The sequence below is a fragment of the Lingula anatina genome, chromosome 2 (assembly GCF_051362555.1).
Source record: "Lingula anatina isolate TDL-2025a chromosome 2, LinAna3.0, whole genome shotgun sequence".
NCBI lineage: Eukaryota > Metazoa > Brachiopoda > Lingulata > Lingulida > Lingulidae > Lingula > Lingula anatina.
Window position 1 is genome coordinate 7633996 of NC_141768.1, and position 22548 is coordinate 7656543.

Here is a 22548-nt window from a genome sequence, read left to right on the forward strand (position 1 = left end):
AGCACAAAACATCTACAGTATATGACAACTACAGGAAAATTCGATCATCTTGGAATCATCTTAAAACACCTTATGCCTTTGTTATTATCCTCTGTCACCAGAATAACACCGGAAATTAATTACGTACTTCCAAAATAGTAACAATTGATGTATTACAATCATATATGAAAGTCCAACAGCTCAGAAAGGTATATTATGCCATAATTTAAAAATAGTGACAGGCTCTTGGATATGAACAACAGAATAGCTAACAGAAGTCACCATAAAGTCGAATCAGCCATGCTGGATCTCTTGCACTTAATCTCTGTCTGGCAAAACGATTTTATAATTGTTATATAACATATTTTTGCACAAATTTGACTTCAAGACGTATACAAGACATAAGCCTGTATTGGTGTTGGAGCCTTGTAATATTTTCTTTTTGTATTATATCTCAGAAGAGATAAGACACGACTTCTACAACCCAAATGATAAGAAACGATGTATAACATGCTAGTGTAAGAGCAATAGCTTCAAATTGATGAGTTATGCCTTACCCGTATTTCAAAATTGTGACTGGCGGCCATCTTGAATTTGAGGATCAAAATGGCTACCAATTGTCTTCAAAGCACCAGGTATGTGTTCTTTACCTTTAATTAAGCCATTTAGATCTCTGACGCTTGTTTCAAGCTCTTTAGGATTTAATAAAACATTTTGTACTAATTAGACTACATGGCACTTAAGCCTACATGCATATTGATTTTGGAGGCTAAAATAGTTTGTACTCACATTTCATGAAACAGATAATGTATTCTGCACCAGAAAATAATATACAACGACTATTACTCATTTACAAAGATGTAATACATATAGTTTCAAAATAGCGAATTATGCCCAATTTCAAAATGGTTTTTGGCGGCCATCTTGGATTTGAGGGATAAAACGGCCACCAATGGCCTCCATAATGGTAAAATGTGTTTTTTTTGCTAATAATATAGTCCAATAGCGATGGTACATAATGAAAAATTGCATTGAGATATATTTGAATACGGGTTATCAATATCCATGGTTTTGCAGCGTTCACACATATCTTGGTAGGCACTTAAAACACCCTCTTTGTTCCTTCAAATCACCTACTATCACCATAGCAATATCAAAAATGACTTTTGCAAAATAGTAAGAATCGATATATATATATATCAAGTATACAGTAGTAATAAAAATTAAGTTTCCGTTGTACGACGTTTTACAAACGTCAGAAACGTTTTAATCCCTATCCTATGAATAGAAGGGGGCGGACAAACAATGGAGAGCTGTCTAATCCCTTCAAAATTCGAACGCCAAAACACAATAGTTTAGACGTAATAACACACAATACCTTAGGCGAGTGAACCCCATGACGCCTGTTTCTGTGGTCCAGCGCGAGCGCGACAATCCGCTGTGACCAGGTGTAATTAACAGCAGGATACATCAGCCAGAAGGTGCCTATTGTTTGTTGCGGCGATAGGATTATAGCTTTAAGATGCTAGAACCCATGCTAACGCGTGCCACTCCCGTGGCCACCTATCCTTTTGTTCACTAGCTTGGCACGCGCAGCAGATCATGTTTTAATTAAGTGTTGCAAGAAAACTGCTAGTTTAATTTAGTATCAGTTATTTTATTCAATATGAAGTGTTCTGTGGTCAAAAATTGAATTTGATATACATGTATCAGCAACGTACATCAGCATGATCAACAAATCACCCCGTCTCAAAAAGTTTAAAGATGCTCCATACACAAATTTCAATCATCGCTACCTGTGTAAAAATAGATAACTGTTTAGAAATAACAAAGAAAGAAACATTATTAAAACAATTTTTTCACATTACAAGCTGACGTGTTGCCTCAATTACTACATTAAGTTACATTTTATATAAAATAATAGAGCGAATCCGTAAAAGGATAATAATAATAGAAAGTCTTAATAAATAAATAAATAAATAAATAAATAAACAGGCCCGCAGCCAGGGGGAGTTCGGGAGGTTCGAAAGACCCCCCTTTTGCTGAAAAAAGGTCCACTCTGGGTAAAATTTGACATAATTACATGGGTATTTTCCGGTAAAAGGTCCACTTTGTCAGAAAAGGATCCCCCCCCCTTTGAAATTGCTGGCTACGGGCTTGATAAATAAATAAATTATTTAAATAATAAAGTAAATAATAAGATGACATTAAGAATCAAATAAAAAAGATAGATAGAAATTAGATGATATAAATCATTAAATAAAAGATAAATTATTTTAAATAATTTCATAAGTAAATTTTGATTTAATAATTAAATGAATAAATCTCTGTGAAGTCTACCCATTATCAGGGTCACTGATAGATTTTCACTACTTGCCAGTATAGACAGATATGTATCTGTTTATTTGATGGGACTTTTTTGCACGCGCGTTAGGGGAACGAGCATATAAACTAATTTCTTTTAAGATTAAAGTGAGTGTCCTATCATTTGAAAGCCAACAAAATATTTCATTCCACATTAGAGAAATTAGCCTCATAATTACATTTGTAAATTTATAACCGGGTGTACGTAACTCTTCGCTGTTCAGTAACAGTTATAAAGGAAAGTTAGATTTTGCTTGTATAAAACACACTTTTTATTCTGATAAAAATCGACTGCGCACGAAGCATAATGATATTAGGCTTTCGATGATGATTGTGCATGAAACATCAAGTCAATTTTCCTTTTCATAATAGTGCTGGGCACCCAGGTTGTAGCGGACCACGAGTAATTGAAGCAACACCATTGGATAATACTGCCGTTTATTCACGCAGTGAACAGAACTGAACAGAATCTGAACAGAAACTGAACAAAAACTGAACAGAAACTGGACAAAACTGGTGAAAACTATAAAAAGAAAAGAAAAAGAAAAAAAATAATAACAATACAGTGAAATAAAGATAAATAAACTAGATATACTAAACAACTTAATTCATGTGATCTTAACAACAAATAATTGATCTTTGCATGTGTGTAAGTTTTTACTATTTATTATTTAATTTTAAACACTCACACTAGAACAATATCCAGACTCGCTTTCTCCGCTAGTAACTGGCTGCTCAGATACGGCCATAGAAATCTGAGCTGGTACTGTAAATTTATTTGATAACAAATATACATGTGCGTGTTGGTCATGAAAATGTCACACCCATACTAACATAAATTTTAATAAACACGATGCTCATAACTTATGTTACTGATTAAACTTAAGTAAACTTATGTAAACTTTTGTAAACTACACAAAATATCTCTATATAAGTGAATTACACTTAATTAAAACACAAATTTTACACAATCTACACGTAATATCGTAAAATACCTCCACTCTGCCAGTAAGTATATAAATGACCGCGCAGAGTACATGCAACATCGGCTTTTATACAGTTCATCACATGACTAGATGAATAGATGTTACTTAATATTGAGCAGTGTTCTAGTGTCTTCTCTAACGCAATATAAATAAACATAAGAACAGCGTGGAAAATATAAAATAAAAATGATAACGTATATAATTTCTGCCGTGTCGGCAACACAGGTGTTGAATCTTTTACTCGACGTGCATCTCCTAATATTGTATAGGCATGATTTCAGGTTGTTCTGGAGCGATGACGATTGCGTTCAAAATGGGTTGTTTGCAGCATAAGTGATGTGAATAAACCTAGCTTACTAATTAACTATTACCAAAGTAAAGCAGGGCTTTAGGTTTATCAGCCTAAGATTTATTCAATATGGGCAGTTAACTTGGACCAGTCTTGTTTCATTAACTTTGCGAATGAAAGCCTCCGTCGTTAACGTAAATTTCCAATATGATTTTACATCACTTATCTGATTTAACAATCTTATTGTTTAGGTTTTGTTTAAGGTTGCATGAGAACAGATAATGATCGAGTTTAACAATAGATTGAGGGCTATAGTAAGTCCTTCCTCTTTGGGCGATGTCTAAGACTGTTAATTCAACGTACATAAACATGTAGTGTGACCACACTGTCAGCCATCCCCCTTGTTGCACGTTGCAAGCGATTTGTCTCATAACTATGACAAGGCGTTCTTTTTTCTCGTTGTTGTTTTAAAACGGACCACTTTGTTAAGGCTAATTGCTTAGCTCATTGCGCGTCATATGTAAACGCTAAGATATGAGTGTTATACCGAGTAGTTGATTGTTTTGCCCGGGCGCCGCACTTATGCTTTCTTACTAGAGCGATCTAGAACAAGTCGCTAGTTTGCCCTGTTTGTAACTGTAGCAAATATGTTCGACATGCCGTTTCTGCACGACAGCCGGAGACACAGTTATTGTATAAGGCATGGTTTAAGCTTGTTCGAGAGATAATAACAGTCGCGTTTAACAAAAGATAGTAAGACCCCCTCCTCTTTAACTGATGTCTTACACTGTTAATATTGACCGCACTTTCATATATTATGTAATGCACTGACAGACTTTCCCCTGTTGCACGTTGGCGTTGGATTGTACTTGTGCCTCTGTCAATGCACCTCATTTAGTTTAAATATTTTTACCGCATAAATCTTTGTGGTTTAGAGCTATAAGTTTAGTAGTAGGAATAGGATGGTTGGACAAAAAGCTTCTAGTCAACTGGCTTAGACCTAGGGTGTGATGCTGCTATCATCCGAGAAAACACCTACACTGAATCCTCTTCCTGAAATCCCCCTAGCTGAAACAAAAAATGCCCCTTGAACCGGTCCATTTTTACAGCGTCGAATCATTTTTGATATCATTGAGCGTCTTTAAACGAAAGCTTTTAAGTGACAAAAACAGAACCGTGTGGTGATTGTTTATTAAAGCGTAGGTTTATTCATCATGATCTATTTTGTAAACAATACATGCCTAAATTTTACTTGGATTGATCATCGTCACTGTTTGGCAACTCGCCTGTAATGCGTGCTGAACGACAGACAACTTATAAATATTATCTGTGTTACTGTGTATTTGACCAAGTTAAAATAGAACGGTGTCGGTGATTTAATCCATCGAACATATTTATATTTCTTCTTTTAAAACCACTGTTAGGTTAACATCAAGTCAAATTAAGTAAAGCTAAGTAAAGCCTGTTTCTAGTTCATCCACGCTATAAATACATGAAGGATAACAAGTCTCTGTAGCCAATTAACTTTCACAATGCCCTGTGCTTTAGAGTCCCATGTTATACAAGCAAATGAGTATGGCCTGAGAGAAATATAAATATGAGGCCGTGTATGAAGATGTTTCAAATAATAAGAATCAAGAATTTAAACATGTTAGGTACATGCACATCATTTAATAAGTCATTTCACAAAAATGGCATCTAATTTTTCAGATAAACCTCCACTTTTATCTATCTCAACGCCTTGTCTGATGTTTACATGTAGGCGGTATACTCCAATATTAATTGCGAACAATATCAACAGCGACTCGAGATCGTTGCCTGTCTTTCACACTTTTACACAAACACATGAAGGGTTAATAAAAGGATTCGCGTTGCGACATCTATCTCTTTCTTTCGAACAACCAAATTAAGGGCTGACCCGAAGTAAGCTGGCATAACTAATTTCTCTTTGACTGTACAAGGGTATATTGTAATTACTCCACTTGGTCGCCTCCATTGTCTTGTAACAGTGACAAAGAATGTGTTTTCACACGCTAGTTTACATAACTCCTTTGCCTTGTGTCTTTATCAAGGTTATAATCAGTTTGAATAGGTTGTCTTGCCTCACTTAAAAAGGGAGTTGTTCTTCACACTGTTTTTTGCCTAGCTTATGCTAACCTATTTTGTACAAATATGGTTTTAATAAATCGCCAAAATCATGACACTAGTGAACATTGTGTATCAAACGTTTTGATACGATTAAATAAATGTGCAAGAAGGATTACGGAATGAGTTACTATTTACCTCCCCCCCCCTCCCCCCCCTCCCCCCAAAAAAATGCTCTTTTGATTTCGAAATGAATTTGTTTTTAACGTAAAGAAATCCAATACCCCTTTTACGACTCAGTCATTGTACAGCATGTTGTAATCGATATTTAAAAAAGTTCATAACTTGGACCGGAGTTTGATATACAGTGTACTGTAGCTACAATGGCATTCCTCAAGTTGGGTCTGCTGGGGGAGGGGGGCATTTAAATGATAAACGAAGAAGTCCACCTGTAAACAGCAGCGGTTTAAATGATCGCTATCTCGGTTCCTTTTTCTTTGACAGCATCATAGAAAATGTTAAGGGAGAAAGTCACACATACCCACGGCGTTGTTTTGTCTTCAGTATTTCCTCCTTCCTGCTTACTGCAATTATTATCGTCAATTAATTAAACCGAGAAAGCAATTAAATGATGGCACATTGAATATAATCACTATGTGCATTTCGCTGAGTGTAAACAAGATCTAGCGAAACATTTTATTTCAAAATAAATTTATATGTGATTTCACCTCTGTCGTTTGTGTTATTTCAAACAAAACGATTTCCTGAAAGACCAACTTTAAAATGTATGTCTATTCAGCAAAATAATGTAATTTAATACAACTATGAGTAATGTATTTAAACCACGGCCGTATATGCGATGGCCATGTGGGATTATAATTGCATATCTTGATGCAAAACAGTCTATCGTTTCTCCCACCGCAAGTCCCTTTAATTAATGTATTATATTACTCTTTACCCTTTTTATTTGACACTGTCTCTGTTTCTCTCCCCTTTTCCTTTCTCTTGTAAGAAGGAGGGCAAATAATTAAGCATTCAAAATATGCATCACCAATCTTCAGAAAAGAATGAGTGAATGAACCAATGGGCTGGCCCACAACGTCCGACACAGCAGAATAAATTAAATAACAGCTTTCACAGATTTAACTGCAGTTAGCTGTATAGCGTCACTATATACATAATCCGCTGCACGCGCGAAGCTGTTGAACAAAAGGATAGTTCTCTATGGAAGACCTTTTGTTTACATAAGTACTTTAAGGGGGCGTGCCTAACCAGGCGACAAGAGGATTAGGCTAGTCACTATATTCCGTCAAATTCGTTTAGCGACCCTATCATTATCGCACTCCCTCTATTGTATTTTCTGACGTTATAATTGTATCTAATCTTCTTACGTTAGATGGAATAAATGCACACATACATAATCTTATGACTGTAGTTAGACCTAACGCTTCAAAATTCAACATAAAATAGCAAAATTATGTCTACTTTCAAAATGGCGGGTGGCGGCCATCTTGGATTTGAGGCACAACATGGCCACCAATTGCTTCCAAATGATCAAAAATGGGTTCCTTGTCCCTAATTTAGTCAGGTTTGATAATCTATACATGTTTCTAGGCCAAAAATTAATGGAAATATGAAATATTATATATTTTGGCACATAATTTGCATAATTTATGCTAATTAATGTATCGATAGAGGGCGTCTCTTTGGATAAAAAAATTTCTTTTGGCCCAAGGAACATTTATGCCAAGTTAGACATTTGTACTACAAAATGCAGCGTTTGGCCATTTTTTGGTCCTTAACAAGCCTACTAACCTAGCTGTCTCTGGGGAAATACTCGTCCCACTCGTGAAGCGCATCATGAAAATGATCGTAGGTGAGGGAAACATATAATTAGCAATTATAATTGTCGTCTTTTTTAATGTTAAGTAATGTTAGCACATATTGTACACAGCAAAATAAGATTTTAAAAGGAGGATAAAACAAGCCTGAAACACGTGTTAGGCGAAAATTGCGGCTTATCTTGCGTAACACTTCCGGTAAAATGCAATACTTCCGGAAAGATGGACGTTTTAGCAGATGCCCCTAACAATCCGACGATATCAAAGGTTTCCATTTGCTGTATTTTAATCAATTCGACCAAACGGACATTTCCATGAAATTAATTAATTAATCTTGGTCGAATTGTTTGGCATATTACCGTACTGTTTCTTTCCTTTTATGATAATGTTACGAGTGAACAGACAACTGTTATCAACAAAAACTTTGTTTGTAATGTCTGGACACCATCTGGTCAATTTTTTTTCAGGTGATCCATGTGAAAAACAGAGCTCAAATTATAGATGATGCCTTCAACATAGCAAAGTAAGAATGATGAGTAGATATTTAAGATGATTTGGTTCTTTTTTTAAGGAAGAAAAATATATCCCAGCAAAATGTACTGTTTTTTTGTCTTCTGTAAAATATGAAGTAATATTTTGTGTTTTCTTCTAAAATATGAGGTCCTCCTTATATTTTATTGTGTTATTCAGCTGTTAGAGAGTTTTGTATTTTTGAATGTCCTGTATGTAATACTCAAAAGGTGAATATAAAATGCTAAATGTGTGTTCTTTTAGTTCTGGCATTGATCCAGCTGTGGACATAGAGCTAGCTATGCAGACGACCAAGTATTTATCCAAAGAGACAGAGTACATCCCGTGGGAGGCAGCACTCTTGAATGTTGGTTACTTGGACATTATGATGAGCAAAACCCAACACTATGGAAACTACCAGGTATATCTTTCAAGTTCTCTTCTGCAAGTTGCGGGATTACAATGAATTGTTGCTTTTGAAATGCCAACAGGTGTTATCATTGTTGCCTTAAAAGAGCAATTATTTGGAAAACCAGCCAATATAAAATGGTAGGAACAGTCAATACAATATGAGAAATTGGTGTGAGGTTTACCCTCAGAAATCATGAACTCACATGCAACCAAATGGAAATGTTTCTTTATTCACTTAATATTTGAACAGGTTTGGTTGTATTCCTCATTTTTAGTGCCATGAAATTATCCAGATTTATCTAGTATTTCAAAATCATTGATGTACAAATGGATTTAGCTTAGCATGTATATATCTTATTTCCATAGTGAGTTTGAACAGTGAAAGTACCATTTTTGGTGAGACATTGCCTTAATTTATCTATTAATCTTAATATCAATCTTGTGATTTCCAGAAGTACATGTTGCACCAGATATTACCACTGTACAACAGGGTGGGATGGGAGGATACTGGAGGGCCTGGAGAGCACCTTGAACAGTAAGGATTTATAATAAACTACATATGTCTGTCTTGTTTGTCATCTTTATAATAAGATGTTGCCACGCTGTTAAAAATATATTATGAATGTTGGGTTTCATATTTTGTTTTTGTTCTTTCTTTTCAACTTTTCCTTTACTTGACATATCTCTTCAGTTACAATAGGATCAATGCTTTGGGTAGAGCCTGTGCCTATGGATACCAACCTTGCCTGGATAAAGCCACAGAGATGTTCAACAGTTGGATGAATTCAGCAAACCCTGATGAAGATAACCCGTAAGTAGGGTCTGACTGTTTTAAGTAGTTTTTGTGAAACTATTGAATTCAGTCTAAACCTACCACAGAGCATTGTGTTAAATGCATTGTGGTATAAATGATCAATTTAAACTAATTGCAATCAACTTTTGAAACAAGGGGGGATTGAGCTTTGTATCTGATTATGTGTGATTATATATCATCATGTATATATTAATAAATTGAAGATTAGGGCCCAGGCTAACAGTTAGGTCAAATAACAGGCAAATTGTTTTTTCTTTTTCTCTCAGAATTCCACCAAATTTGAAATCTTTGGTCTATTGCAACGCCATTAAGAAAGGCACTTCCCAGATGTGGGACTGGACATATGAAAGATACAAGAAGGCCAATGTGGCATCAGAACAAGTCAAGCTGCTGTATGGACTGTCTTGTAGTTCTCAGACTTGGATTCTTAGCAGGTGAATGTCTCTGTTGGTTTTTTTCAAATTTTGTTAAGTATCGATCTACTATATTGCAGTAGAAGTTTGTTAATATTAATGCATGCATTTCTATAGATATGAGTAATGATGAATAGGAGGGTCAAGAAACCCTCAAATTTATATGCATTTGAAAATGATAGACGTAAAGAGTGAAGATATGTTTAACTTTATTTTTCTACTAGAGTTTGCTTGTTTGGTGATCAGGACACTTTACAATCATAAGAATTTTTTTATTTCAAAAGCTTTAACATTAATGAAAATTCGATGGGGATAGATTAGATGATACATGATTTTGATATTCATCAGATATCTAGAGTATGCCATAACTTCAAGTGAGATTCGTAAACAAGATGGCACCTCAGTAATTGTGTATGTTGCAAGGAACCATATTGGAAGAGGTCTTGCCTGGGACTTCATCAGGTCTAAATGGAACTTTTTAATGAATGAGTAAGTAGATCTGTGATATGGGTGTAATTTTGGAACTACTTGTTGTATTGGTAATTAACAAGCATGTGTGATTCAAATGAATATTTGTGTTTTGTTCATGGGGCCATTTAAATAAGACTTATCCATTTAATTTGAATATTGATAATAATATGTTTTGTCATAGTTAATTGAAGTCATTGCTATTAATTGTACTATGTTCATAACACCGGATTGTTTGCATGGCTTTACTTTTGTCTTAAGTGGTGAAATTCAGTAACTTTCGATGTTCAAAATTCATAAAATCCAAGTGTCGTTATAAAAAGGTTAACCTCTTCATTACAGTTATGGTGGTGGAAGCTTCTCTTTCTCCAGTATCATCAGAGGAGTTACCACTCACTTCAACACACAGTTTGAACTAGAAAAAGTAAGTCAATTTTTTCATCCATTCTCTGTGAGCACTGGAAGTACTCATGGTGAAACCAGGAAATAGTTGGAATAACATTTTTATACTCCAACATAAATGATGCAGTGAAGGAAATAGGAGGGATATTGAACTTGTAAAACTAAAATAGTCAAACTTGGAAACGTATGTTGAGATATTAAATTTACATGAATAACCAGGTCTTTTCATTATCAAGGTGGTTGTTGTGAAATGCTCTGAAGAAAACACAGCAAAAAACATACTGATAACAAGAGTGAGAGAGAACAAATGATAAAAAGTTATAATTATGTTATAACATTTATAAGAATTGTAATCTTATTCCAATTTTAGTTAAATGAATTCATATCTAGCCGTGACAATCTGGGATCAGGTCAGCGTGCCTTTGAACAAGCTGTGGAGAAGACACAGGCAAATATCAAGTGGATGGAGGCCAATGAACAGAAACTGGGAGATTGGCTGGCAGCAAATGTAGAGTAAGTGGCATCAGAAATCATCATTCCTTCTATAATGTAACTGTATGATTATGAATATAATTTCATTGAATTTTGTTTTATTTTAGTTTAAAAGGATTTCAGTTGTAAAATACAAAGCAAATTCAATTTTGAAATATTAAAATGTTTAAGATGAAAAGGTTTTAAAGATGATTAAATTGTTAAAACAGACATTTTTGTATTAGTGTATTATTATTATTCCTAAGTGCTGTTTTAAATGGTTAAATGTGCATGAAATGAAATATATTGAGCTAATGTAGTATTCTCTATCAGAGTTTTTGTTCAATTTCTTTTCTTTTGGTACGTGTAAGCAAGAAATTTAAATGCAGTAAGATTTTCCCGTTTTTTTGTACAATCAGTGATCTGGAATTTGGTACTTTGCAACAAAGTCAAAAAATGTCATGTGCTGTTGAACTTGATTGTCTTCTTTTTTAACAGCTCTACAGATTTGGTCACTAAACCAACTGATGTCCGCCTGCCTGCTGACCTCATGCCTTCCTATTATAAGCTGGAGTTGCGACCTGATATATATCAAGAGGAACCAAAAGATTTTAATTTCAGTGGCAAAGTAGACATAACCATGCATTGTAATAATGCCACAAATGTTATCAAACTGCACATCAAAAGTTTGACCATAGATGGAGTGGAATTGGTTGATATGAATGGTTTGCCAGTGCCATATACAAATACTGAAGAGGACAAATCAAGAGAGTTCTTCATTGTAAATCTACCACAGATGTTGGTTCAGGGAATGAATTACACATTAACATTAAATTTCTCAGGACCTCTGAGGGATGATCTAGTAGGGCTTTACTGGAGTCAATATTTCAGCAGTATGAAGAATAAGACTGTGTAAGTTTCGTTCATTTAAAGATACCATGGCTTTAATTTGGTGACACTTCAAACATTTCAACATAGTTTAGATATTTACAAATTCTATTCTGGCTATGGGCATTGGAGTGGCATGATAGATATTCTTAAATGGCAGATTTGTTTGTATAGCCACTGCCCAGATGTAGCCCACAGATGTCCCTGTTTTGATGAAACTGTAATTAAAGCTGTATTTTAAGTGTATTTAGAGAGGTCATATCATATGAAATCCTTACTGCACATGCCTCAGTTAATATAGAGGGCATTCTCAACGAATTAAGCCAGGCTTTACAAAGCCGGTGACCTAAAAATGGCGGACGTACATGAAAGAAAAACCGCCTAATCTTTTAATAGTCTCTCCGCCTCTCACACGCCTCCCCACACGTCGTCCCTGCGGGGTACAGTAATTAAATCTCGGTTCCGAACATTAATATTTCCGTGAATATCTCTGGTGATATTATCTCCATAGATAGTCGATTCATTGCTGCTCTACGGGCCAAATTATTCCTTTTTCGTCTCTGTTTTCAAAGATAATAGAACAGAAGAGCTTTTTTCCTTCGATCGCCTTCAGCCGCCATGCTTTCTTCACCACGAGTTTAACTGATGAGCATGCGCACTTAATATTTCTCAGGTAGCTTCCGCATGGCGAATGGAGACACGATTTAATTACTGTACCCCGCAGGGACGACGTGTGGGGAGGCGGAGAGACTATTAAAAGATTAGGCGGTTTTTCTTTCATGTACGTCCGCCATTTTTAGGCTTTGTAAAGCCTGGCTTAATTCGTTGAGAATGCGCTCATAGACTATTAATGTAGATAAGTGTGCATTTTTGCAATCAAAAGTGGTATTTTATCCTTATCAATAGCCACATAGCCACCAGTCAACTAGCTCCAACTGATGCAAGAAAAGTTTTTCCCTGTTTTGATGAGCCTGCCATCAAAGCTGAATTTGAAGTGATTTTACTTAGGAAAAGCCACATGAAATCACTTTCAAATATGCCTCAGCGCTTTAATCAATCAAGGTGAGTGAACAGCAGTATTCTTTGTTGCATCTAACACCTAATGACCTGGCACTTCACTTGGTAACCTCTAAATGGACACCAACGTTCTTTACAATATTGAATATTTGGTGATGTCAGTTTAACTGTTTTGATGTAAGAAAGACCACCTCTGAATACTTAGAGACTTTGCTTAAACTTAACTTTTATTACACTGGTTACACCTGGCCACCTTTGTCACATGCTGTTTTTTCCAGTTCTATTTTGTGTTCTTTCTTTCTATTTTACAGTAAATATATATGTATATGTGTGCTATCATATTTATATCTCCTCTATCCCATGTAGTATAAGAAGCAATTAAAGAAATCAAATAACAAACAATATATATATATATATATATATGGCCAGTTAGGTCCACTTGAGAATTAATACAATTTTATTTGAACAAATTAACTATGCTATAAAAAAAGTAACCTATAATAATTGATAATAGTTCTGAACTTAAATATTACAACAATAACGTATTCTCTGATTATTTGTATTTTATCTTACAGAGGAGATGACTGGTATGCAGATCACTATGCTCCAACAGTCAAAATGTCCACATATCTCCTTGCATTTGTTGTCTGTGATTTTGACTATGTTGAAAACACAACGGCTAATGGAACAAAAGTAAGATAATCGAATAGATTATTGAATTTAGCACAATTTAGATATTCTAATTGTTCATTAATTTATGGGGAAGCTGAGGAGGATGTTGGGTAGAGATTTTTTCAACATGATTATTCAAGTCATTGTTTGGAAAAGGGCATTTAGAAATGTTAAAATTATCCATGATTTCATTAAAAAAAATAAAAATGAAAATATTTGTCTCTCAGGTCAGAGTTTGGGCAAGAGCAGAGGCAATGAACCAGACACTATATGCTCTACAGGCAGGAGTCAGAATACTGGGATATTTTGAAAGATACTATGCCATTGATTATCCTCTTCCTAAGCAAGGTATAAACAATCTGAAGTTTTTTCTGCAATCTTCAAATTTATTTTTAAATAACTGAATTAATGCTCTAATCAATAAGCAGATGGACAAACAATTCAGCATTTTAGATGATAAATTGATTTGAAGTTGTATTATTTTTAAATAGAAAACATGTTGCGTATCTCTAGTAAAAATGTTAATAAAAAACTTAATTGTTTTTCACATAGACATGATAGCTATCCCAGACTTTGCTGCTGGAGCCATGGAAAACTGGGGTCTGATTACTTACAGGGAGACGGCTCTGCTTTATGACCCTAAAGTGTCGTCTGCTAGTAATAAACAGAGAGTGGCAGTTGTTGTGTCACATGAACTGGCCCATCAGGTTTTTATTAATTGTCTTTTTAATTATTTTTAAGATACACATGTATATTTTATTTCACCAACAAAACTGTCATATGTCCCATCCATTCTGCTAGAGAAATGCTTAACATTTCATACCAGAGAGCAATTGTCACAGACTTGAATTCATTTTCAGTCATTATTTCATGTAATCTGCAAAATCTGCAAAAATTAACATTGAAACGGGAAGATAACTGGTAAATGTTTTTCTTTATATTTCATTGAATGTTAATGATATAAAACTAAAGGAAATTACCTTTTCCTTCCAGTGGTTTGGCAACCTGGTAACTCCACTGTGGTGGGATGACATTTGGCTTAACGAAGGATTTGCCAGCTATGTGGAATACCTGGGAGTGGACTACATAGAGCCAACATGGAAAATGGTAAAATTTTGCTGTTACTAAGATATGAGCAAATTCCTGAGAAAACTGTAACAGTTCTATTTAAACAATGTGTTTTAATATCTGCAATCTGTGTATTTTCCTCAACTGAAGATCATTTTTCATGGGTCATATATAGTGTCACTTTCTCATAATATTGTGAGGTTTTACTTATAACACAATTTTGCATACCATTTACAGATGGAACAGTTTTTAGTTGAAGATCTTGAGTATGTGTTCAAATTGGATGGCCTTGCTAGCTCACACCCCATCTATGTTCCTGTGGGACATCCTGATGAGATCAATGAGATATTTGACAGGATCTCTTATTCTAAGGTATGGCTCTTTTTGTCACCCATATTGTATATGTTAATTCACCACATTAGGTATGTGCAGACAGGTTAAAAACTTAATCCTGCCCTTTCTTAGAGATCTGGCTCATGTAGTGTATTAAAGATCAGAATGATTTTAGTTAAAAACCCCACCAGATTGCAGTTCTTCTCAGCTTCATCTTTGAATCCAAAATTATTCATCTTTGATTGAAACTGGCCATATTGCCTTTATGAGACAATATGCCCAGATATACTTAAATACTTAAATATAAGAAATTTTTTACATTTCAGGGAGCCTCAATAATCAGAATGATGAGCAGCTTTTTAACAGAGGACACTTTCAAGAAAGGATTAACTGTAAGTTTGAGTAACAGAAAGAAATGAATAAATACAACAAGTAGAATACTATAGTAAGATACATTTCAAGTGTACATCATTTCCTTTTTGGCTGTATCTAATTAGAAAATTCTTTGTTTAATTTAGTTTAGGTTTTGTTGGAATGTTAAGAGAAAATCTTATGGTCATACCTATGTAATTCCAAATATATTATAAGCTGAGAAGCATAGAAAATCTCATTTGGTTCACTTAATATTTGCAGCTTTATCTCAATAAGCATGCCTATGATGTCGCCACCCATGATGATCTGTGGAATGCCCTGAGCACAGTATGTTTTTTACTGTTGAAATATTTGAAATATACGAATACAGAATGATTATCCAGTGAATATACATAAATACACATTTGAAAGGAATAGTTTATTTAATTGAAACATACTTGATAAATATTTGTACCATATACTCCTTGGTTATTAAAATTCAACAAGATTATAGAATTATGGACAGGATAAGAAAGAACAGATATTAATGTACCTTCTAATAAGAGAGTTTGTGAAAAAATTGATAATGTCAGTTTATAATGGAGATCAGGGTCAGTTGCAGTATATTTATGCCATCATTTGAAGAAGTGGGGGTATATTGCTTTGCACATGTCAGTCTGTCCTTAACCAGAGCCTGTTCATAAAGAAAAATTTGGTCCATGGTATTCATATTTGGTAGAGAGGTATGTTGATTTTGAGGTCAGTACTGGTAGGTCAAAGGTAAAGGTCACAGATATGGTACAGAATTTATACTTAAACCACTTTCAGCAAACTGCTTCAGAGGGGAGGGCTATTGATGTTAAGAGCATAATGGACACTTGGACACTCCAAATGGGCTACCCTGTTGTCAAGGTGGATGTCCAGACAAGGAATGTCACCCAGATGCACTTCTTACAGGACCCCTCTGCTACACCTGATCCCAAATATGACTCAAGCTTTAAGTAAGTTCATTGCAGGCATTCATAGTTTGATATTACACTATATATACATAAATGTAGGTATTTTCGTGTTTATTGATTTTATGCAATGGCCAACAAATTCAGTGCCTTCTTGGAAACTAGAATGTTTTCAAAGTGTCTTTAAAATGTACAGTTGCCCATACTTGATTAGTTTATTTATTCAGTTAATCACATTAAAAAAACACATCTGATCTTGAAAGATGTATTGCATGATTATGATAAAGAAAGTACATACATAACAGCCTTTTGACTCTAGTTTGAATTAAACTGACAATATATTTTCCACTAGTTACAAGTGGTATGTTCCTCTGACACTGACTTCTTCACAACACGTAGATTGGAATAGCCAAAACATTATTTGGATGAACTTGACTGATGGTAAGTACAATGGACAAGTAAATTGCTTGATATCTTTACAAACATAACCTGTCATATGTATTTTAAACAAATGGACACAATGGATGCAATGTGTAACTTACATTATTAGTAATAAATAATGCATATTCATGCATTACTAGTTGTGCAACTGTAGGTCATTTTTCAAAGCACTCGCAGTCATATGTAGATTTCCAAAATTCTCAAAGAACATACAAACTGGGGTTAAAAATATCAGTTTATTAAAGAGACCACCTCATTAATAAAAGCTGTTGAGGTGTGATTTGTTCTGTTGCTATAGTTACCCTGACATCAGCTGATATGGGCAGTCCTGATCCTACCAATGGTGACTGGGTTATTGCCAATCTTCAGCAATTTGGATACTATAGGGTGAACTATGACCTTCAAAACTGGCAGAATATTCTAACGCAGTTGTCTGTTAACCACGCAGTAAGTATTGGGGAAAATTAACATCAGTAAATTCTTGAGAATTTTATAAGAAAGCCTGCAGAATTACAGTATTAGTTTGGGTTACCTTTTTGATATTTAGTGTAGAATTTCTTTTTTAGACACTATTTATCGATGCTGCAATTGTATATAGAAAATAATAAATCAATTTCTTTTTGTAATAATAAATATAAAAAAGCATACAAATATCAACAATAATTTACTTTTGATGTATCATAATACTTTGGTTTAAATTTGATTGATTTAAGATAGTTCTCTCTGAGACAGTGTTAAACTTCTTTTTTCAGGTGATCAATGTCAAAAATAGAGCTCAGCTCATAGATGATGCATTCAGTGTGGCTGGGTGAGTAGAAAAAAAAGTAGTATGATTTTAATGAAAAATGACAAATTATATTTAACTGAGATCTGCAAAGTAACTGTTCATATTCTGCTTCAAGAATAGTACATAGGTTGATTACTAGTATATGACCATTTTTTGATGATTATAAGGAAATAAGAAATTGACAAAAGCGAATAAATTTGATGTTGTAAGCATCACATGATTGTACCCTAGGGGTTGATGATGTCGGCATAAGCTTACTATGCAAGAAAATATGTTTCAGCTCTGGAATTGACCCTGATATAGATGTGAAGTTTGCAATGAAAACAACACTCTACCTAGTAAATGAGACAGAATACCTTCCTTGGAATTCAGCCATCACCAATTTAGATAGGGTGGACCTGTTGTTGAGCAGCACTGGTTACTATGGTTTCTATCAGGTAAGATTTGCTGGAAATACTGGTTGATATGGTGATTATTGGCTATCACGGTCAAGTTGGCAAATTGACATATTTAAACAATTATAGAAATCTTATGTTACTTCTGAGTATCAAGACAAGGGAGCTTAAAGAAATTTAGTTTTTAGTTATATTTTTAACTATGTTTGAAAACATAATGAAATAAAATGATTATCGTCGTTAAAATGCCAAAATAGGAACTTGGTTAAATCAATAGTTGATTAAAATAAGCAAATGGCGGTTTGAATTGAATGTGGAATTTATAAACATGAAATATAGCAATATATTATTAATTTGTTTTCAAATTTTTCATTACAGAAATACATGCTGAAGCAGATTCTTCCCCTGTATGAGATGGTAGGCTGGGAAGACAATGGTGATCAATTAATGCAGTAAGTACAGTCTGATGGAAGTTGTCAAAAATTATTATGATAATTTAAAAAAACAACATATTTGCCTGTTTATGATTATTTAGTTTGGACATACAGAAGTAGTAGTTGGTAATATTTCCAAAACAAGAAGAAAACTGAACTATTCTTCTCCTTGTGCTTTTTCCTTGCAAATTTTGCTGGGCAATAAATGCATTTTGGGTTGAGCATTGCAATATTCAAACAGTGCATTGTTATAAATTGTGATGCATATATATGGAAAACCGGTTACTTGGGGTTTAAATTATTCTGGTTGTAGATCATAGGTGAAGAAGATGGCATGTGTATTTGAATTCAATTGTCACTTGTCAAAAAGAATGGCATAGATTTGTAAACATGCTCATGATGATGTGCATACATATGATGGTGTTGTAAGAGTCTTGTCTTGTCATCCTAGGTACAATCGTATTAATGCTCTGAATAAAGCTTGTTCGTATGGACATCAGCCTTGTCTGGACAATGCTACAACTCTCTTCAATACTTGGAAATTAGAAGTAAATCCTGATGAAATTAATCCGTAAGTAGCTGCTATTTCAGTGAATGTTGATGTTGGTTTTTTTATGAACAGAGAATGGCACTGATAAGTTTATAAAAGTGTCTTTCAAAATAAAAATGGGAAATGAATTTAGAGTAATCTGCTATTGATATTAAATCACCTAGAAGATAAATAAATTACTTGGATATATAGATAACTGATACAAAGCTTCCTGAATATGTTAGAATAATGCAAATTAGATGCTATTTTCTTTCATCTGTCTTGTGCATGAAAATCTTTACAATGAATATGTGCAGGATTTCAGTAAAAAGTTATCAAAAAAATTATGTTTAGAATTTCAGTATTTTTCCAGCCTCCTTTCATGGACATTTTTGTAAAATATTTCAATATCATATTTGAAATTGTTTCAGAATCACACCCAATCTTAAATCCACTGTGTACTGCAATGCCATTGAGAATGGAGGTCAGGAGGAATGGGACTGGATGTATGAAAGATACAAGAAGGCCAATGTGGCCACTGAACGAAGCAAGCTGTTAGTAGGACTGTCGTGTAGTAGAGAACCTTTTATTTTAAGCAGGTATGGAGATAATCTTGTATACAAATTATTATGTACAGTGCTAGTTAATTGGCATGGATTATGTGGTATGTTTTTCATCTCCTGGACCCAGTTTCACCGAAGTACTTAAGACCAACATTTTGGTCATCTTTGAACCAACATAAATCAGTGGAGGCCACTTAATGAAATTTTGCAACTGTTTCATAACAAGAAAAGAAACACCAGTATTTAATACATAGATTCATTATTGTAGTGGATAGCTGAATATTCTGTCTTAAGTTGCAGTTAACCAAAATTTAGATTTGAAATTCTTTTGTGACTGCTCCATTAGGTGAGATTTAGGCTATTTCTTAAGTGGGTGGATAAAAATGAAGAGTTTGAATTATTGAATACCAAAATTAACAATCATTATTGATATTATACAGAATATGTAGTATTTTTTCACCATTTTATTGCACAATTAAAAAAAGAAAAGAAAAGAAAATAGAAGGAAAATAAATATGAAAAGAAATAATCTTTATCTTTCTAAAATATGTACCTGTCTTGTTTCAGATATTTGAGTTATTCCTTGAACAGTGCTGAGATCCGTAGGCAGGATGGCCCTTCAGTGATAGGGTACATAGCAAGGAATCCTATAGGTCGTCTGATGGCCTGGGACTTCATGCAGTCCCAGTGGGACAAAATTATGGAAATGTAAGGGATTTTTGTGTAGTTCTTATCTGAGACAGTGTGGCAAGAATCATCATTAGGCTTTTATCTTAAATGTGCTGTCAATTCTATGTCGGTAGTTTGAAAGAGTTAAAGGAAACATTATCAACTAACCATTGTATGAGACTTTCCAAGAAAGAATTCAGATTTTTCTTTTAAAAACATGGACATTTGGTCAAAATCTTTGAGGTTACAATGGAGCTTTCTTATTTTCAAAGGAGACATATTGTACCTTCCCTGGGTATAAAAAAGGCACATTATTAAGACAGATGGGTATAATGCAAGACAATGAAATGAGCTAAAGTCAAACTTCCTTAGTGAATTTCAAAATGAATGCTAAGGCTCCATTGTTTGGAGCCTTTGAAAGCCTACTATGCCTTGCTGGACCCTACTATGTTGTTTCTCACACCAGCAATACTGTTATTTACTTGGACTTTTGCTTGCAATTTTTCGTGAGAAATATTGAACAATCAACAATAAGGGTCTCACAGTAAATTTGTGAAAGTTGTAAGGTCTCCATGTCAAGTGGACCTGGTGTGCTTTATAATAAAATCTAAAATGGTTGAAAATCATGCCATCTTCTTGATAATCGGATCTGTATCTTGATTGTGAATTTTAGATATTACAAGGTATATTTGGAATTATGTTTTATGAAAAATTTAATACAAATTAAGTACAATATTTTGTTTTATTTAATGAAAAAACTTAGAACTTGTGTTATCTGATTGCAGATATGGCAAGTCAACCTTCTCCTTTCCTCGCATTATAAAGGGTGTCACAAGTACTCTTACTACACCCATAGAACTTCAACAGGTAATTGTACTCATTAATTTAGTTATCTTCGTAAAGTTAATGTTTACTGGCCCAGTAGTTAAGTAGTTCTCATGTCGATTTACAAAATTAACTAAAATAATTAATTGCAACTACAAGTAAAGTGTGCATCATGCAGTTATAATTAGCATTTATGAATATGCATGTTGCTTTTAAGCAGGTACACGCTCGCACACCCACACACACACACACACACACACTCTTCCTTGACACAATGGGCAGCATGAAGTATTGAGATAATGCTTTTTTGATGATTTACCTTGAACATGCAGGTGGATGAGCTTTTGTTATTGGTGTTATGTGGTGTTCCCTTATGCCATACTTTATTTTCCAGCTGACCATATATAATCTGACCATACATATAAGATCTTATTTTGATGCATTTCAGGTTGAAGCATTTGTAAAACGACAGAGCAACCTGGGCACAGGAGAGAGAGCATTCCAGCAAGGCATAGAGGAGATCAAAGCCAATGTAGCATGGATAGAGAAAAATGCTGAAAATGTTGGAAACTGGCTTAAAGAAAACACCTCAACTTAATATTGAATGATTTACACATGCATCTTTGTAATCTATGTAAAATATATAGCATGAAAAACATAGGAAATCCTGTGGTGACTTGATAAAAGGTGAAAAAAAATTAATGGGTTTGAATTAGATGTACATAAATTTATTTTTAAAGATGACTTTTATACATGAATATCATCATGAAAAAACAATGCAATATGGGTATATTAACTTGAACATAAGTGATTAATGGTTTTTACTGATATTACATATTTTATATTTACACTATTCCAATGAAAAATACATAAATAGGACATTTAAACCTACACAGACAGTTGATTTTTGAAAAGAGTTATGTTCTATTTCTTAATGAAAGATATTCATATATCAAAGAATTTTTGATGTAAAAATAGTTGTAATTAAATCTTTTAGCAATAAAAAAATGTATACTTATGAATCAGAAATAACGATTTGTCTAAAATTAGATTTATCTGAAATTGTGTGCTGTGAGAGTATAGTAAACTGAAAAGGAAAAAAGCCTAAATTGGTGCTGTTTTATTATGTTTGTGCCATAAAATCACTGTTAATTAACAAATTACATGTATATGAATAAGAATAGATCTTTTAATTCCTCCCTGATTTCGCTATTTATGTTACTTTTTATGTGACTTAATACAGAGATTATGTAAGTAAATAGACACAAATTACTGTGGCCTCTGTGAATAAGCAGTGTGGACATGTATCTAAATCCAAGAAGCAATAAAAAATTTGCAGTGACACTGTGTTTAGAGTTCACTATTAGCCAATTAGTTAACCATTGTTCCATGTACCGGTAACTCTTTTCTCCTTTAGCTGCATGATATCACATCTTGATACATGAAATACATCAGCTGAGGTTATGCACGTTTAACCTGACCTTCATTCATATAAACCTCCAATATCTAATAGAAACATAATATATAGATATAATTCTCACAAGACAATTTTCACAAGACATTAAAATTCCTTTACCAAATATAAGC

The 22548-nt window shown here is 34.0% G+C and overlaps 1 protein-coding gene and 2 long non-coding RNA genes across 9 annotated transcripts in view; 2 read left to right on the plus strand and 1 right to left on the minus strand.

The window, feature by feature from the left end:
* LOC106172388 (uncharacterized) overlaps nt 1–22303 on the plus strand; it is an 80605-nt gene extending 58302 nt beyond the window's left edge. For 3 of the 7 annotated variants that reach the window (XM_087006618.1, XM_087006617.1, XM_087006619.1), the window contains 28 exons: nt 8012–8067; nt 8319–8475; nt 8918–9000; nt 9157–9276; nt 9546–9713; nt 10041–10181; nt 10503–10584; nt 10933–11075; nt 11532–11945; nt 12828–12983; nt 13514–13631; nt 13838–13958; nt 14163–14317; nt 14604–14717; nt 14916–15050; nt 15338–15403; nt 15645–15710; nt 16191–16363; nt 16671–16759; nt 17058–17206; nt 17512–17567; nt 17827–17983; nt 18320–18393; nt 18827–18946; nt 19336–19503; nt 20035–20175; nt 20922–21003; nt 21410–22303. In XM_087006618.1, coding sequence (XP_086862744.1) covers nt 8012–8067; nt 8319–8475; nt 8918–9000; nt 9157–9276; nt 9546–9713; nt 10041–10181; nt 10503–10584; nt 10933–11075; nt 11532–11945; nt 12828–12983; nt 13514–13631; nt 13838–13958; nt 14163–14317; nt 14604–14717; nt 14916–15050; nt 15338–15403; nt 15645–15710; nt 16191–16363; nt 16671–16759; nt 17058–17206; nt 17512–17567; nt 17827–17983; nt 18320–18393; nt 18827–18946; nt 19336–19503; nt 20035–20175; nt 20922–21003; nt 21410–21559 — 3654 coding nt within the window. In that variant the 3' untranslated portion in view covers nt 21560–22303. The remainder of the gene's footprint in view (nt 1–8011; nt 8068–8318; nt 8476–8917; nt 9001–9156; nt 9277–9545; nt 9714–10040; nt 10182–10502; nt 10585–10932; nt 11076–11531; nt 11946–12827; nt 12984–13513; nt 13632–13837; nt 13959–14162; nt 14318–14603; nt 14718–14915; nt 15051–15337; nt 15404–15644; nt 15711–16190; nt 16364–16670; nt 16760–17057; nt 17207–17511; nt 17568–17826; nt 17984–18319; nt 18394–18826; nt 18947–19335; nt 19504–20034; nt 20176–20921; nt 21004–21409) is intronic. The other 4 variants (XM_087006622.1, XM_087006620.1, XM_087006621.1 and 1 more) reach the window with 4 other exon arrangements.
* On the plus strand, nt 1223–5910 carry LOC147763366 (uncharacterized). Its single transcript, XR_015333218.1, has 2 exons — nt 1223–2729; nt 3555–5910. It is a non-coding gene; the product is annotated as an uncharacterized LOC147763366 (long non-coding RNA).
* LOC147763367 (uncharacterized) lies at nt 2732–3531 on the minus strand. Its single transcript, XR_015333217.1, has 3 exons — nt 3339–3531; nt 3033–3109; nt 2732–2866 (listed from the first exon to the last, which is right to left on the minus strand). It is a non-coding gene; the product is annotated as an uncharacterized LOC147763367 (long non-coding RNA).
* Nucleotides 22304–22548: the final 245 nt, after the last annotated feature.